Here is a 19126-nt window from a genome sequence, read left to right on the forward strand (position 1 = left end):
TGACTGAAACAGGCAAACTGCTAACAATGCAGACACAGTGTTTGTCTTGTACTGTATGAACTTTAAAAATACATGTACCTTTTAAAACCAAAAATTATAAAATTTTGGGCCTTTATCGCATTTCAAGCCTTTATTCAGAAAATTATTGCATTTTTAGGACCATTATATTTGTGACCTCAACACCTGCGACCCTCCACGCCCAAAATGGTTTGTTCCCCCCTCCCAATGTTCATGACATGGTTATGGCCTTTCCCAAACCCTTATCTAAACCTAACCATAGAGAAGAGTCTATAAGGATGATTTGAAGCGTAAAGAGTATGTTTTGTATGACCAAAGAATGTAATTGTTGCGTTTTAGAAGGAGACAAGGGAGAGTCATCTGATTGACTGTTGCAAAAGTCAAACGATTTCATACAATCCAATTCATATGATTTAGCCAACTCGAAGCCAACTCGTACGAATATTCACTCTGTGAGAGTGTGTTGTCACTTCTGAAGAAACTGGCAATAGAAATGGAATTTGAAGCCACTGTGGCTCTTTTATTAAATGTAATAAATGAACTGTGGTTTAGAGCGTGCAGACAAAATGCTCTGACAAACTTCATGTTTGCTAGCGTTTTGCGGCAGATGCCTTAAGTCTTGGAGCGAAAGCGTCTCAGTTCTGGGAGGAAATAGAAGCCAATCATGGCTTTAAGATATTATGCGATAATATTGATGATATTCTCTGAGTGAATTGAGGCAAAGTCACATGACTTTTTTAATGTGCCTATACTGCATATTCCTGTAGGGCCTATAAATTCTATTCATGGAAAATGTGTATCCATCGTAGTTTATGCGCATGTCTTGTTATAAAATAAAAAAACTTATCCACATCAAGTGAGCGTATACGTTTTTCATTCACATTTTGGACATTTTATTTGCATCTTGGTGTTTCCATCCAGCATTTTCAATGCGATATCTTGAAATTTGCCTACAAATGTGTGGATAGATATCCAGATATACCTCTTTTGTGTTACACTGAAGAAATAAAGTTGCACAGGTTTTAAACGACATAAGGCTATAGTGTCCTAAACTGTGACAGCATTTTCATTTTTAGGTGAATTATTACTTTAAAAAATGGAAAATAAATCCCATACCACACACACAGGGCCCTCTCTGTTTAGACCTCATATAAAAAACATCACTGTATCCAAATAATGTAAAAATAATGCATGCCATATTTCACCCCATGTTAATACCACCAGCTCATCTTGTGTATCTGTGTTGTCTCTGTAAATTCAACGGAATTAAACCCGCCTCCAGCCATGACCCTCCAATCAAAGGCAGTCCTGAGAGCAGGACCAGGACAGGAATCCTCCGGGGACCCGTGGCACATCACCGCTCTCCAGCGCGGAAATTACAATCGGTGTTTTTCTGCTGCCCCTGCAAAGTATGGAAACGCGAGGAGGAAAAAAGCTCCAATCAATCTCTCTCTGACAATGAAGCTCAAAACCAAACTGAGATTTTGAGACATTAGGAACGTCGCTCCGCACATTGTCCGGAATGGGAACTGCGTTGTCTTCAAGACAAGAGGCAGACGCACCGGCTGTCATTCGCTCGCTCGGTTTCCAGCTCGTCAAAGTTAAACGAATAAAGTCCTGAGTAGAATGGCCGTTTACAGACTGTTTACAGCGGGATGGCAACTTTTAACAAGCCACTCCTGGACATCCGGAGACTATTGCAAAAACTTGTAATCATGTTGTCCTTCAGCATTATATGCGTCTCTCTCATTTACCTTTTGCTGGGATGCTGCGAGTCGGACTTGGTGGACAGTTCCAAAAATTCACCGTGGCTTTTAACGGGATGGTACCGCGAGCGCCATAATAAGACCGTACTCAGAGATATATTAACGGTGCCTGACTACGTGGTGGAAGATAGTGTAAATTCAACCAACAGCTCGGGGAAAGATTGGACCGCAATCCGGCGACTTCCACACGCTTTGATCATCGGTGTGAAGAAGGGAGGAACCAGAGCGCTTCTGGAATTCTTGAGACTTCATCCTGACATCCGAGCTCTCGGGTCCGAGCCGCATTTCTTTGACAGACACTATGCGCGTGGACTCAACTGGTACAGGTAATAATGGCACAGTGGTCACATCGAACATTAGTGTCGTTGGTATAGTGTTATAAGATTGTAAGTAGAGTTATTAATATGTAATTTTTTTATTGAGTAGTTTTTTTTATTTTTTATTTTTTTTTAATTCCACATCGTAAGTGTTGTTTTTGTAGTTGTATATCAGCCTGGTATCATGCAATGCGTAAACTGTAATTGGTAATAGGTATGTGTCCACGTAATACATGTAAAATTTAGGGGAAAAAATCTAAATTAACTGGTTTCATCCATATAAATTTTTATATTTAAAATTATTTATTTAGATAATTATTGGATCTATGAACCAACCTGAATACATTAGGGTTGCACAAACAAAACAAATTTTAAGGTTTATATCAAGTAGAAATAGCTCCTTTAGGTAACAATTGCAGGGTACATTTTTTTTAGTGTGGGTAGATTACTTCTGAAATGTAATCTGGTACTGATTAAAATGTACACAATTAAAATTATAACCAGCAATGTAATGTAGATTGTACATTGTAGATTGTAGATAATTAAAAAAAAATAATCTAATCTGATTACCATTGCATTACTTTTTGAATTTTTTACGAAAATCTCATTTTAAGTGTATATTAGCTAATTTGCACTCATTTCATTAAAAATGGGTTAAATATGAAATCAAACAGCAGTTTGCATCTCTTTTTGACCCTGTTTCCCCCTGGTATTAAGATGCGTTTCGGGTGATCCGATCACGGTCAGCCCTAAATACAGGCCTAGATGGGGTCTAAAACGTTTTGTGATCGGATCACAAAAATGTGGTCAAAAATGCATGTGTCCACATCGCATTTCAGGTGTAAATGCTAATCCGTCCTGTATGTGTCCCGGCAGCAGTGAAGCGCCACCCCTCACCTGTCAGTCAACCGCTGCCCTAAAACAAACTTTGCCATTTATGAGCGGCTTTAAAAGGAAATAACCATCCAATCGGAAATTTTAAAAAAGCGGATACATACTCAATCATGAGAGCTTCACGGATCTGTTTGATATCAACACAGATGACAAGCACAAACACCTGAAGCTCCTTTACTACAGGTAATAGAGTAAAATGATGGATGATTTTGCTTGACGTTGCGTTTGTGCTTAGATTAAATTTCAACTGCATTTTGAAGAAACGGTGCACCTTTTTTTTCACGCTTTCTTTGTATTTACTGATTTTGTTGCACTTTATTATCATACAGTAACACACTGACATATTGATGTATGTCATCATGAAACAGAGACCCTCCCCTCCAAATACGAACACAAGTGGTCAAAGGAGAAGCATTTAAGTGACCAGGTGTAAACAGCGATGTGTCTCACCTGACCACATATGATCGGATCACCTGAAACGCATCTTAATACCAGGTTTGAAACAGGGTTTTTAAGTCAAGTCTGATAATGTAATCCACATGTACTCATGTAGATTACATATAATCCATTACTACCCAATACTGAATGTAGGCTATACTTGCATACTTTCCAAGCCAACTTTGGAACTTTGCATGAATTGCTTATGTTGTAGCATTCCTTATTTGCAAGTTCCTTTTAATAAAAGCTACATGAATAATTGTAAATGTAAACATGTAATATGTGGACACTGTAAAGTAAAGTGTTACCCCCACTGTTACAATTCCGCACACAGATTAGAGCTTACTATACTGCCCTAAAGTAAGTGCGAGTTTCACCATTGCGTGACCTTGATGCAATCTACTCTCAAATGTCCATTATAGATGAACTTAAGCGTATTATTTGATGAGGCGTGGTATCAATAGAACAGTAGGCTGTATCATGATATTCATAAATGAGTGAAAGAAATAATACCATCTGGTCATTGCAATTCACTGAAGTGGGGCTGGATATAAGTTGGCAGTGTTAATCATCTCTGGAGCTGTTGCCAGATGTTGCTTTTAACCGAGAAATCTTGTGTCTCAATTGTACCAGCAGTTTGTGTTTGAAAGACTATATGGCTCAATTTGAAATATGTCTTGTCTAGTTTCATCATTGGAAGCTCCTGGCATGCTGAATGATGTAAAAGGAACTGACAGATTTAGCTGATTGGGTTGTGGGAGACACTAATGTGGTGTGGCCTTGTATTGTTAGGCATCAGATCAATTATTTATTTGTTTGTTTGTCTACAGAATACAGTGACTGGTTGATCAACAAGCCCATCAGATATTCTGTCAGTGTCCTCAATAAAGTCACACCATACGATTTTATGGTTGACTGTTTGGAGAGTTGACAAAACTCAATTACTTACCTTTAAAGCAGTTGATTGATTGTTTTGTCAATTCACAATTGGCTTGCTTAGTCCATATAATTAGTCTATGCCCAGATTAATTGGTCAATGCACTGAAAATGATTTGGAATTCTGAACAATTATGCCAATGTCATTTGACTTATTTGCCTGCAAGGATATTGCTTTGATATTCAATTGTGTGCATGCATTTGTGTGATGTTGACACAAAAATCCCCTGTGTTATGCTCAGAGGATCTCTTTGAGCAGAGAAGAGGCAGATTGTCATCAGGCTTGGACCAGATGGACCTCACAGCATGACAGGCCACTTGACATTATTGTGAGACCTGTCAATTGATCTCTAACCCGAGTCACTTTTTCCACCAAACATAATGATCTGTGCCAGGGACTTTATATGGTCAGAGGACCTATAGATATCTGGCCAAACACAAATTCTGGAATGAGTCCACAGTGATTTATACGGACATAATGGAATGGACAATTCATTAATCTTGTTATCAAGGGTAGATTAAATCTGTAGGTGTAAGTGAGGGGGTGGGATGCTGGTCTCACAATCTCAGTTCAGATCTTTAAGAAAGACAGTAAAGTTTGGATAAGATCTGAAACAAGAATGAAGTGACAGATGGATGTTCTCTCCTTATAGTGTTTCTTCAATTGATTGGCCCAATGCTAGACCTTGAGTTCTTGCTAGAATTAAACCAGTCAGTTTTGGTCACTGCAGATTCAGTTACAGTGAGCAAGAGTCTTTTTCCTGCCGAGGCACAATCTGTACAGAGGCTCTGAGTTCATGTTTCAGATGCCAGTACTCTTACTTTCCTTTAAAGAAATCTATTTGCTGGAAGTCACCCTCAATTCTGCATCAGATAGATCCGCTGTATTCAAGTTCAATAGAGAACTGTCAATGGTCCATAAGGGGAAAGCAGAAAAATATTTGAGATTAAAACAAAATATCTTATATCATTATTATTCATCCCCTGTATCACTGTGAGAGCTTTGAAACATAAATGTACATTTGCAGCATTTGAAGTCTAGAAACACATCAATATAATTGATTCAAAGGTATACTGGAAGGACAGACTTGCTGAACCTAAAATGGCAAGACTTTTCCTGTAACCATCTGGTAAAAAAAGCATTGTGTATTTTTCTTAAGTCCTTCTGGAATGTACTCTCTTGTGATAATAATGCTGTATCACTCATAGGGGTGAGCTGTAATTTGATTTACTAGTTTTGCAGTAAAGTGTGTTGGGGGGGATTCATAGAAAAATATGTGAGCATTCTTGTTACTTTTTAAACAATTTAGGCAAAAATAGTGAAGTTTGTAACAGACACTTAAACACGTTAATTACCACATACTTTTCAAACAGACAGCAATGAAGTAAGGCATGTGACCAAAAAAAAAAAAAAAGTTAGTTGTTAAATACTGATCGAAAATGACAGTCAATGGAAGAATGTGGTAGCCTGGCATGAAACTAGTTCTGTTTATGAGTGTTTATGGTGACTAGATGTCTTTGTGTACTGTATGCACACTCTATGAAATCAACATAAGGCTTAGATGCTCCATTGGCAATTCAGCTCTCATTAGGTGTCTCAGGGGAGCAGGAATGGGGAGGTAACGTCTGAGCCCCTTTATGATGGATGTTTCTGGGAAGTGGACAGGGCACAGTTACAACTGACTGGGTCTTAAATGGCCTCTATATGCAAAGAAACCAACACACAAATACACACACTTCATAATGGACACACCCTATTGTCTGACTGTTTACATGTGCCTTCTCTACTTTTCTGTATGTGAGGCTTTACAGAAATGATTATATGAATATAATAATCACCTTAATTAAATTGACCAAAAATTAGAAAGTAAACAATTTACTTACTAAAATGACTACATATAAAATTGACAACTATTTAGAAAATGTTTCTTTTCTGCTGGTGCTGTGCAAAGTGTAAGTAGTGGAAAATGTGTTTTATTTCATTTTAAAAAAAAAAAAATATTATTATTATTTTATTTTTTTCAAACAATGAAAGTGGAACTGTAACAAGACAGTCTGAGTATAAAAAATAAATTAATTTAAAAAATCTGTCCCATACATTTCATGCATATCAACATTCCTAAGTCCTTTTTTATTACATTTAAAAAAGAAAGAAATGTATCATCCTATTAAACAGATTCATTGGAATGAAAGAAATGCGTATCACATCCATTGCTGTAGTTGATGCCCAGACACAAGACAGGGTAATTGCCTCACATCTGTTTGTGCACAGCAAGCTGCTGATGAGGCCATAGAGTGACCCATCTACAAACTCCACCTGCCACCCCCACACCAGCTGAGACTCAAATTATCATACCCCCATCATGATCAATACCCAGGGCACCATTTGGTTTATTCAGTATACCTCAGAGAGGCCCAGCCAAATGCAGCCTCAATTAGAGGAGACCTATCCACTGGCTCCTTTGGGCTGTTGTGATTGTGGAAAACAATGAAGCAGCGTCAAAGCTTACAGAGAATCCATATTGCTTAAATTGATCTTGATTTTCTGTGAGCACTTTACAAACAAAGACATACCTGTCCACTAAATCCAGACCTAGCTCTTGATTCTTCAATGACAATTTTGTTCTGTTATCTTTCAGCTTTTATGACCTCATATTAATTGAGAAACTACCAGCCTAGTCTCACTGAATGAACGTTACTTTAACCACATTTTTGCAAACTGAATTTTACTCTATGTTTTCCTGCAGTTTCAGGAGGCGTTACAACACTGTTTAGGACACTATTGGTTAGGTCTAGGCTAAAATTTACTCAGTAAACATCCATCTAATATTCACCTTAAAAACCTCGTCTGAGAACAATCAGAACTCTTCTACTTAGGGGAGCCTACAAGCTTAGCATAAGAAAGCATAACATGGCGGTCCTATAGACGTTCTATGGGCGAACACTGGAAAGGAGGCAAGGCAGGTTTTTTTTATTTTATTTTAATGGATGTCTATGTTGGAGATGCTTCAGTGTCCTGAATAAACTGCTTTTGTGAGGAAACAGTTCATCACTTAATGACTTGACCGCCTGTCTGCTAGTCTTCAACATGTTTTACACTAATCAGTCCTTTTTGAATGAACTATGTGTGAAGTTTACTACAGTGAAATTGCTGTTTTATAAGAGAACTTTTGCGATAGTTAGGTGTCAGTTTATGGCTCTCCCCATCCATTTGTATGGTATCCACAAATGGTGACTTACTGTTGTAACACGCTAGTTGACCATTACACTCTTTCCTAAGGTAAAAGCACAGAGGTTGTTATCTTGGTATAGAAGATCTCTGGTAAAACATAATTTCACTCGATTTTGGAGTCTCATGCTGGACATTTTGCTGGGAAACTGCATCCGAATGTGTAATGAAGCACGTAATTTTGGTTTGCAAAAATGTTGCCTTCGGAAGCTGTATAAAGAGGTATGAAAATAAGGTGCTTTTTAAACTGTTCTGAGGCCAGTTTTCTTAAGAGTGACATTTATTAAGAAACGTTGTCAGTTAAGCCATTAGTCAGCTGCCTAAGCTTTCGGATGCAGTCTACATGAAATATTTGTACTTTAAAATATTCTTTTGTCACAATGCAGGACCATTTGAAATAACATTGTGAAGACAAAAAGGTGCTAAAATGGTGAAAAGAATTGGTGACCTAAGTTATGCACTTTCCCTTACATTCATATAAATTACATTTATTTAGTTTTTGTTTTATAACCATTAACTAATGTTCCAAAACCATTCTAGGAACCAAAAGTTGTTAGTTAGGTATACATTTTATATGGGCAAGCCAAATTGACTTTGAATTACACCTTATGTGGTGGTCTGCCTGCAGGTCTGTGGGACCCATTTACTGAAAGAAAAGTGATACAATTAATAATTTTTTGACCTGAGATTCATTGGCTTTACCTCATTATCTGTAAATAACATGTAAAAGAACGCATTTCCACACACACAATTTGGACAGAATACATGGCTGGTTCTGGTGCTGGCTGCTGATGGACTGGTCCTGGGACTGGCTGAGAGTCAGTCTCATTCTCTTCTTTCAATTCACTGTCAGACTCAGAATTCAGACATGATCCTCATATTTGGAAAATTATCCTCATATTCATCCTCATTCTACACTTCCACCCCCAAACACCTTATTTCTAATACAACCCCAATTCTGAAAAAGTTGGGACAGTATGAAAAATGCTAAAAAAAAAAAAAGTTTTTTGTAGATTATAATCACCATTTGCTATATTGAAAGCTCTACAGCTACACATTATATGATGTTTTATCTTGTGAATTTCATAGTATTTTTGAAAATGTACAGTAATTTCAAATCAGATGTTTGCAACACGCTCCAAAAAAGTTGGGACAGTCGAGTGTTTACCACTGTGAAACATCACCATTTCTTCTAATAACACTTATTAAGCATTTGGGCACTGAAGACACAAGTTTGTTAAGTTTAGAAAGTGGAATTTTCCCCCATTCACCCATTATGTAGGTCTTTCGCTGCACAATTGTGCGGGGTCTTCGTTGCCGGATGGTGTGCTTAATAATGCGCCACACATTCTCAATTGGAGACAGGTCAGGACTGCAGACAGGCCAGTCTAGCACCCACACTCTCTGCTTACACAGCCATGCACTAGAAATCCAGGCAGTACTGTATGTGGTTTGAAGTTGTCCTGCTGGAAAATGCAGGGACATCCCTGGAAAAGACGGTGCTGGATGGGAGCGTATGTTGCTCCAAAATTTGTGAAGCCATTATCTGTATTTGTATCTGTATCTGTTCATATGACAACATGATCTGTATCTGTCTCTGTATTCGGATAGAACCGGATGCGGGCTGGTCTTAAACCGAAAGTGCGTCAAAACTAAATGAAATGCCCATTTTTAAATGTTACTCTTACATTTATAGTTTCTATTAATAAAATATGCCTTTTCATAATAATAGCCTAATAATAATAACAATAATAATAATAATAATAATAATTATTATTATTATTATTACATAACTATTTTAAAAAATACATATATATTTTTTTTCTTACCAGATGAAGCTGAATTTGTAGACTACATTAACTGTTGAACATGTTGTTAACTGTGGTTTCTCCTGGTATCACTGTTTAAGATGAAGAAAAAAAAGATGGAGCCAGTTTCAGTTTCTTCATTTTACATAAGGAGGAATATTCCTAATAGATGAATACTATATGGAGCATTTTAAAAAACATTTTTTCAGAATAAAATCTTAATCAGATAATTTCCTAAATCGCTGACGTGAATATAAATGTGGTCCACTTTAAGATATGTCTAGAGGAGCTCTGACGTGAAATCATCACTTTAGGTCAGGAATTTATGACCTAAATTCAGATTTAGACTATAAATAAATACATTGGAATCACGTGTGAATCGTGTGATACATTAACATATATTTCAAGAAGTGAAAAGTGTATATGATGTTGTATCTTAATGTTACACTTGATAAGCTCCAGATGCGCACAATTAACAGAGACCGCAAACGACCACGCCCATCCAATCTGAAATCACAACGTGCGCATTTTTATTCATAAGGTTTACACTTTAGAAATATTGGCTGCACAGATTCATAAATTCTTTGTAATTTTTTATGTTTATTTAAAATGTCGCTTTATCCTTGTGCTTCTTGGATAATCAGTCATACGAATATTTTTTATATTATTCGGATGAATCCGTTATTCATTTTGAAGTAATTGTTCATGCCTTTCCGAATAAGGTATTTGGCTTCAGGCACATCCCTAATGTGGACTCTTGGGACCATATAACACTGTTCCACTGTTCTACATTCCATCTAAGATGAGACCGAGCCCAGAGAATTCGGCAGCGCTTCTGGACAGTGTTGATGTAGGGCTTCTGCTTTGTATAGTAAAGTCTTAACTTGCATTTATTGATTCAGTGGCGAGTGGTGTTGACTAACAAAGGTTTACTAAAGTAATCCCAAGCCCATGTTCATTATATCCATTACAAATGAATGATATTTTTTAAGACAGTGAGATTTGACTTGAATCTTTTAACTATATTGTGCACTGAAGAGGGTGAAATGCCCAAAATCCTTCCAATTTGTCCTTGGGGAACATTGTTCTCAAAGTGCTGGATTATTTGCTGAAGCATCTGTTTGCAAATTGACAATTCTCGAATGATTCTTGCTCTTGAAGGATTAGGCTGTTTTTGGAGGCTCCTTGTACAGTATACAGTAATATGACACAATTGTCTCACCTGTTTAACATCCCTTGTTTAACATCTCCTTGTTATTTCAACTCGTCAAATTGTCCTTAGTCTTCAATTGCCCCTGTCTCAACTTTTTGGAGTGTGTTGCAATCATCTGATTTGAAATTACTGTACATTTAAAAAAATAAAATAAAAATAAAAAAATCTAATTCACAAGGTAAAACATCATATTATGTGTAGTTGTGGTACTTTCAATATAGCAAATGGTGACTGACTCTCAGCCAGTTCCAGGACCAGTCCATCAGCAGCCAGCACCAGAACCAGCCATGTACTCTGTCCAAATAGCTTATAATTGATATCTAAGTTGCTTAGTCAGCATCAAAGCATTTAGCATTAAGTTTTTAAGAAAATAGTAAAAAAAATAAAATAAAATGTTGTGGGTCCATTAGACCCGCAAACTTTGTGTGAATAACTAAAACATAAACTCCACATGCTGTAAAGGTTAATCATATGCAGAATATGAATTATAAATATTAAAAATAAACATTTTACTAGTTAAATCTTGATATCAGAAATAGAACTTCTACTAGTGAAAGTGCTAATTTTTGATAACAGTAAGTGCACTAGAAAAATGATGTCATTACTAGAAGAAATACTCATACATGAATTCAAAAATGGAAATGCTTCTATTAAAAACCTACATTTTTGCTATCTGTAACTGCAAAAATGTCACAATAATCTGTCATGCACTCCTGTTCAAAACAAAAATAAAGATATTTATAATTAATTTTGTGCTAGTTGTAATTCCAAATATACATATCATCGATGTACTTCCTACTAGTAAAAAGTTTCATTTTTTTAATATAAATAATTACATTGTTACTAGTACAAATATCCATTCCTGATCAAAAATTACAATTTTTACATGTTGAAATTCAATTGTTGATATCAGGAATGGACATTTGCACTAGTAAAAATGTAATTATTCATATAAAAATTATAATTTTTACTAGTAAAAAGTGCTTTGCTGATATGATCAGTGTTGGGTAAGTTACTCAAAAAAGTAATTGACTTCAAATGACAAATTGCTTCTCTAAATTTGTAATCAGATTGCTGATCCAAAAAAGTAATCACATTACTAATTACTTTTAGGTTACTTTCTAAAACACTTTTCACAGAAAAGCTTTTGTTTTCCGCTCTAAGATTTAAAAATAATGCCTATATTTCCTCCTATTTCCTACTCTTTAGGGGGCAAATGAACATTAGCTGTCACAAAACACAAACAGATATACATATTAACATTAATTACTTTGTAATTAGATTACACCCAAAATTGGAATTTCAACTAGTAAGAAATTAATTATAGATATCTGTAATTGGGTTTTGAATTGAAGTAAATGAAAATAATTGTGAAATTCTACTAGTGAAAATGCAATTACAGATACCAAGAATGATGTTTTTTTTACTAGTTAAAATGTAATTTTTAATATCAAGAATGGGTATTTGCATAGTTAATGACATAATTTTTTATATCAAGAATTAACGTTTTTACTAGTGCAAATGTAATTACTGAAATAAAAAATGAGCATTTTCACTAGTACAAATTATATTCCTGATATCAAGAATAAGCATTTTAACTAGTGAAAATTTGTTTTTGTTTTTATTGTTGATATCTATAATTCATATCCTGCATGTGATTATATGTTGAAAGAGCTTCTGATACATTTGATAAAATATAAACAATATAAACAGATAAAAAAAATAAATAAAAAAAAACTGGATTACTGACTTTGTCTCACTTATAAATCTTTATGAAATGGCTAAGACTTTTCATCGACATCTATGTTCTTATCTCAAAGTGTCTCAATTAAGTTAAAGCAGATCTATAAAATGTGCTGCACATTTCAGCATCAAACACTCTGTATATTCAGTGTTATTAAACACATTCCTCTGTTTCTTATTATTGTGAATATTGAATGGACATCAGAAAGCACTCTTGCATTAGCTGGAGGGCAAAATCTCAGAGGACACACATAGAGTCCACTGCAAGTTCGAACCGGTTATATCAGTGAAAGTGAGTGAATAATTAATGGTGGGATCTAATAGACTGGCCCCATAATAAGCATAGGTAAACAGGGAAGTCTTTAGGCTAAGTGCTTTCTCAGATGAAGTCTTTGATAATGCAGGGAGGTCTTGGGATTGGCATAGCTGCACCAGGAGGATGCTGCACACTGGTGGTGGTTGAGGAGATTCCCCCTATACCCCTATGTAAAGCGCTTTGAGTGCCTAGAAAAACGCTATATAAATGTAAGGAATTATTATTATTATAGCTGGTGTGCTTCTGTATTGACAGGAGCTTGCGTTGAAGGGACGGCTGGCACAGCAATGTAAGTCTGTCTCGTGCCAGAGGACGCAGGAGGCATCATATGGCCTGTCCTCTGCAACCCATCTGAAGAGCATGACAAACAGTAATTTGTCATCTCTTTGATGATATGCAATCAGCTTTGTGGGTTCTCTTTTGTTGCTTTGGTTCATTACTATGAGACTTATACATTTAAATAGTGTGTCCTTGCTTAGTTAAGGCAATCAGTCTGAAAGGTTGGGACAGGAGATTGGTATTCCAAAATTGCTTGTTGTGTTTTAATAAAGACCATATATTAAAACCAGCTGCAAAAACGGCTCATTCTGAACTTCTCAACTCTCTAACATCAGACAGATGAATACATCAAGACATGACTATCCATGTTTACATGTCAATGACACCTATTGGGTGATCAGAAACATGGCCTGCTCTGTCACTGTGAGGTAATAAAGAGAAAGCAGGATAGTTGTTTGTTTCTAAACACACAAAGAACTAATGATGATATGTGTGAATGTTCACCAAAAATTGTGCTTTTCCTGGCTCTGCATGTCCTTCTGAACCAGCTCAATGTTAGAAATGAGTGGCTGAAGTTTATTTTTTCTCAGTTATTTTTTCCTCATTAAAACGTTTTACTATAATGAATTGTAGTTTTAAAAGATATGTATAAAATCATGACTACTTACATAATATGAAGTTTCCAGTCATATCAGTGATTGTATAAAGGCAGTTTTATTACTTCATGGAGAAGGTCACCTCATGCCGAATACTACTCGCTTAATCTCAGTAACCGCCCTGTTATTGGACACTTTTATTCATGAATTAAATTAATCTTGGCTGACCGTGAACAGTGAATTTCTGCAATGGCATCGGTAACTGAAAACTATTGTGTTTGAATGATGCTGCATCCATGCCCCTAGGTGTCAGTGTAAGTCCATGACTAAATAAATACAAAAATGTAACAGTTTGTGTGGCACATTTGAGTAAGGATTTTTTTGAAGGAGGTTTGTTAAAAGGATAGTTCAACCAAAAACAAAAATCTGTCATCATTCACTGACCTTCGTGTTGTTACAAACCCATATGACTTGATTTCTTCTGTGGAACACAAAGGAGATATTAGGTAGAATGGCAGGCTTAGTCACCATTCACTTTAAAAAAGTGGATGAAAGTTTTGAAAAGTGAATGAAAGTGAATGAAAGTTATGAAAAGTGAATGAAAGTGAATGGTGACTGAAGCTAACAGAGTGCTAAACATCTCCTTTTGAGTCATATGGATTTGGAACAGAAAGTTATATGGGTTTGGAACAACATGAGGGTGGATAGATGACAGAGTAATTTAATTAATGGGGGCTCGGGTCAAACATGCCACTGAAATGGACAAAAGTGTGGGAACAAAAAAAAGGCCCCTGTTATGAATTCTTCTGTTTTGTTTATATCATCTGATATGTTTTATTCTTGGTCTACTTAAATGATCATGTAAAATATGAGTTGATGCTGATTTAATTGCATAGGTAATCCTTTCCATTTAAATCACAAAGCAAAATTCAAACAGATGTGTCCCCACTTATAATATACATTCACTAACTTAGAGATGCAGTCTTCGTTTATTAAAATAACAAGTTGCATTAGGGTGGATTAGAACTCAGAACTCCTAGTACTAGAGGTGAAAACTTTACCATGAGACAGTGTTAGATGTATGGATCAAGTTTTCAAATTAATTATGTGAAATATTTATTAGAGCGCTTGAATTGGTCATCAAGAATGACTATGTACCAGTAAAAGATTATTTGACATAGTCTGCACATAACATAAGTAATATTCATGAATTTTGCTACTTCGTAACATCTCATGACATTAACATTAACCCTCGTTCATTAGGACTATCTTATATACAGTAGAGAATAGTTTGTATAAGCCTACTTGTTTTTAAGGCCTAGTAAAGAGTAAAATGGAACATTTTGTGTTTATTTAATTATTCATCCAACCAACAGTATATTTGACAGCAAAAAGTAGGCAATAACTATGGTATTACCAACAGGGAAATTCAGTTAACAGTGACATTGAGCAGAAAGCTTACATATAACCAGTTTTGACAGAACTGCTGATAAAAAGTTAAATGATCAGCATCAGATGATTAGATGAAAAGAAAATTGGTAATCGGTATCAGATGTTAAAATCCTGATTGGAGCATCCCTAATATTCAAGTTGACTGGGTTTCAAAAACTGATAATGATGATTAGTGACCCTATCACAAAATGGACAAAAACAGGTCCACAGTGGATGGGTACAATTTGAATATGAAGAAGGATTGTTTCACTGTTTATATATTTCTTTGTTTGTGAAAAAAAGGTCTCAGTTTGGTTCTTTTTAAGAGGACTCAAGTGTGAAAACCCCAGTAGCCTTTTGACCAGCGTGATCTCACAGTAAAATCGGAAAGAGTAGACCGACTTTTCTTTCGTCAAAATCTGTATACGTTGACCGATATTTCGAAACACTGCCCCCAGTGGCCAAAGCGGTAAGTGTTGTAGGGCATATGGGCACGTGTGAGCTCCATTTATGTCCAGGAGAGGTCGCCAAAAGCTAGTTATACAATGAAGAGAAAAGCATATATTTATAGATTCTATCCCCCAATCCAAACCCAAACCTTACCTTAACCATTAGTGGAGTAAAAAAGTAATGTTAGATGGAAAAGTGAAACCTCCGAATCATGCTCATCATTGATTATTCAAACGTAGTTACTGTCTGGCTTTGAACCCTAGTCTCCAACTCTGATGCAACGCGCTGCCAATCATGCCAGGTGGAAAGGTAAATACATTGAAACCACTGCAAACATGTCTGATAAGAATGCTGCATGTCAGCACATTGGCATACAGTCACCGATCCTAGGGTATCGAATCTATCGGAAACATTATGCCAACTTCACGTGTGATCATGTTGTTTTGACAGTTGAGCATGTGAAAAACATTACCTTTTTTTTGGTCTATCATAATCGTAGTTCAAATCGCAATTGCAATATTTTTCAAAATAATTGCAATTTGACTTTCTGACCTAATCGTGCAGCCCTACTTGATAGATTTCTACTAGTAGTCCCTTAAATAGGCATTAGATGTGGTCATGTTGTACAGGCAGGTGGGGTACAGCTGGACCATTAAACCGGTGGGCCTATGAGCCACTTAAAACAAATGAGTCCCATCTGCCAACGGTAAGAACAAGACACATACATTCCATTTGTTTTTCCTTGTATGTTGGTTACCCTCTGTGATTGATGCCGGCTGCACATCTGCACGATAAGCAGCATTACAAATGCACATTTAGAGCATGAAGGGAGCTGCCTGAATTCTTATTTACACCTTATAAGAGACACAGTGTGACCTGGGCTTATCTGCTTGAGGACAAAAGCCATGTCACCTCATTAGTTCAGTTTTGCTGGGCCAAAGAGCTGATGCTGGTGCTGGGGATGTGATGTGATTTAGAAAATCAAAACTGTGTTGGCTGTTGTAATCTATGTGTAAAGTAAAACAGATCTTAGGACCGGTGTAAATGATTGATTGATGGCAGTAGGAAAGAAAAGCAAGTCTACTTTTTTTGATGACTTTCCTAACTCTTTTCTGTCTCTTTCAGGAGCATGATGCCCAAAGCTCTTGATGGGCAAATCGTAATGGAGAAGACGCCCAGATACTTTGTTACGCCAGAGACACCGGCCCGCATCCATGCCATGTCCCGGGACATCAAGCTAATTGTGGTGGTGCGGGACCCTATCACCCGCGCCATTTCAGACTACACACAGATCATTTCTAAAACCCCTGATATCCCTAGTTTTGAGAGCCTGACGTTTAAGAACAGAACAACGGGACAGATAGACTCTCTCTGGAGCCCTCTGTACATTGGACTGTACGCCAAGCACTTGGAGCGGTGGCTGGCCTACTTTCCACTCTCGCAGATCCATTTTGTCCATGGAGAGAGACTGATAAGCGACCCGGCGGGTGAGCTGGGCCGCGTACAGGACTTTCTTGGTCTGCAGAGGATCATTACAGACAAACACTTTTACTTCAACAAGACAAAGGGATTTCCTTGCCTCAAAAAGCCAGAAGGCAGTAGCAAACCCCACTGTCTGGGCAAAACCAAAGGCAGAACTCACCCTAAAATTGACCCAGAGGTCATTCAGAAACTTAGGGAATTCTACCAGCCACACAGCATGAAGTTCTACCAAATGGCAGGCATGGACTTTGGATGGCAGTGAAAATTTCTGAACATTATATCAAGGAACTCAGATTCGCTTATGCACAGTTGCAGTGGCAATTAGTTCCTTATTGGGAAACTATACACCGTAGAGTGTGAGTTGATCAGTAAGAGTGCTGTTGTCTGTGAGGGCAGGCAAAATCATAATGTGATTGAAGTGAAAAACGATATCTCCAGAATTCTTCATAGGTTTGTTGATGACTCCATAGCTGTTCAAATCAATGTATCTTATCTGCCAGAATTCATATCAGAGTGTGGTACAGACTGAGGGTGTGATAAGGAACATTAGTCGGAGCAGGGAACTGATAGCAATAACATTGTATAATTGTTTTCAACAGCACTTTTCTGCTCATTGTTTATGTGTTGATATCTAGTTTTTGCAGAATCAAACAAGTGCTTGGGCGAAAAACAACATTCAATCATGATTCATGTTCAAAGATTGATGATGCGTAGCAAAATGTCATGATTTAAAATAAATTGTGTAGCATAGATATAACTTGTCATTGTTGCAGTCTTTACACTAAACAGAAAGATTACATATTAAAGCAAGATATAACTGAGGCACTGCAGCACATTTGTGTACAGTAGTAGGTGCTGGTCTACCATCACATTCTATAGCCAATCTCTCAAACTGGTTTTCATTCTCTGTTGTAATTGGTTGCAACTGGTAACTAGTGTAGACAACATAAAAAGAAAATGTTTACCTCTGCTTACATAAAATTGCACTAGTCTGAAATACAGCCCATAAGAAAGAAAATAAATTATTTTAAGATCATGTGCTGTTGTTTTGTGTATACATATAATTTTTTTTTATATAACTTTTTCGTTATACACATTTAAATTAAATAAAATACTTTTTTTGCTTCATGACAAAAATTCCTCATGGTGCTGTTGCTAAAATCAATATCCAAACGAACGAAAGGACACATGCTGCATAAGATGCATCTGAGTCCTTCAAATAGTGTAAAATGGATACTGTCTTGAATTGCAGTACCAACCCTTCCAGTGCATTGCAAGTCCACACAAGCTTCAGTACAAAAAAACATTGTCTCTAGCGCCACCCTCTGGTCATAATAATAAAATGCTATTTTTTTTTGCAGGTGTGCAGAAAACCTAAGGGGAAAAACTGATCTAACTTTTAAGATAATACAAAATTAATTATGGACATTCTGATATAAGCTGCCATGCATTTAACACTATTTCTCTACAACATTTTTGTCTATACATTTTACTATATGCCACTTGTACATTTCTGTAAAAAAAAAAAAAGAATTTTAATTCTCTATATGGTTTATTATTGCACATTAAATGTAAACAGTTTATTTTGGCAGTATAAAGACTCAAAAACAGTTAATAAATACATGGAAAAAATAAAATAAATATATTGGAAATTTGTAATGTATTGTTTGGTAAATGAGTTTCAAATATACAGATAATAATATAATATTATCTTATGAAAATAATATTATACACATAATAATGAGATGATGACAAAATCAAGTTACATAGACCACATGGACAACACGACCCTTTACAGTGAGTTTAAAAAATAAAAATTGTTACACAGTGACAGACATCCATGTCTTTGCGTTCTACCGAATGCAATATTATTAATGCTTTTCTAAAATTAAAAACAAATGAATTCCTATCTCTCTTGATTTTTTTTATATACACATTTAGAGCTACACAATTTAAATGAGCTAAACAAAATACAGCTAAAAAGCAATACATTATTACAAATGTAATCATTTATCTAATTTCTAAAAAGAGAACATAAGAGATATCTCATAACTCCATATACAATGTTTGGCGCTACAGAAATGCTTACATTGTCTGATATGTATTGGGGTCATTATGGATATTTTTGATGATCAAATACTATATAAAAGAAACAGTTTAAGGATTTTTGCATGCTATGGTTAATTAACTTTTCAGTTCCACAAATAAAG

At 36.1% G+C, this 19126-nt stretch overlaps 1 protein-coding gene across 1 annotated transcript; it reads left to right on the plus strand.

The window, feature by feature from the left end:
* The first annotated feature begins 1213 nt into the window (after positions 1-1213).
* Positions 1214-17934, plus strand: hs3st3l (heparan sulfate (glucosamine) 3-O-sulfotransferase 3-like). Its single transcript, XM_051666631.1, has 2 exons — positions 1214-2110; positions 16560-17934. Exons 1-2 carry the CDS (start codon positions 1674-1676, stop codon positions 17176-17178), a joined length of 1056 nt encoding a protein of 351 aa, XP_051522591.1. The 5' UTR covers positions 1214-1673; the 3' UTR covers positions 17179-17934.
* Positions 17935-19126: the final 1192 nt, after the last annotated feature.

This window comes from Myxocyprinus asiaticus, chromosome 32, assembly GCF_019703515.2.
Source record: "Myxocyprinus asiaticus isolate MX2 ecotype Aquarium Trade chromosome 32, UBuf_Myxa_2, whole genome shotgun sequence".
NCBI lineage: Eukaryota > Metazoa > Chordata > Actinopteri > Cypriniformes > Catostomidae > Myxocyprinus > Myxocyprinus asiaticus.

Coding starts and splice junctions, on each gene's coding strand:
- hs3st3l (XM_051666631.1), top strand. CDS start 1,674: ATGGCAACTTTTAACAAGCCACTCCTGGACATCCGGAGACTATTGCAA. Junction 2,111..16,559: donor CGTGGACTCAACTGGTACAG/GTAATAATGGCA, acceptor TGTCTCTTTCAG/GAGCATGATGCCCAAAGCTC.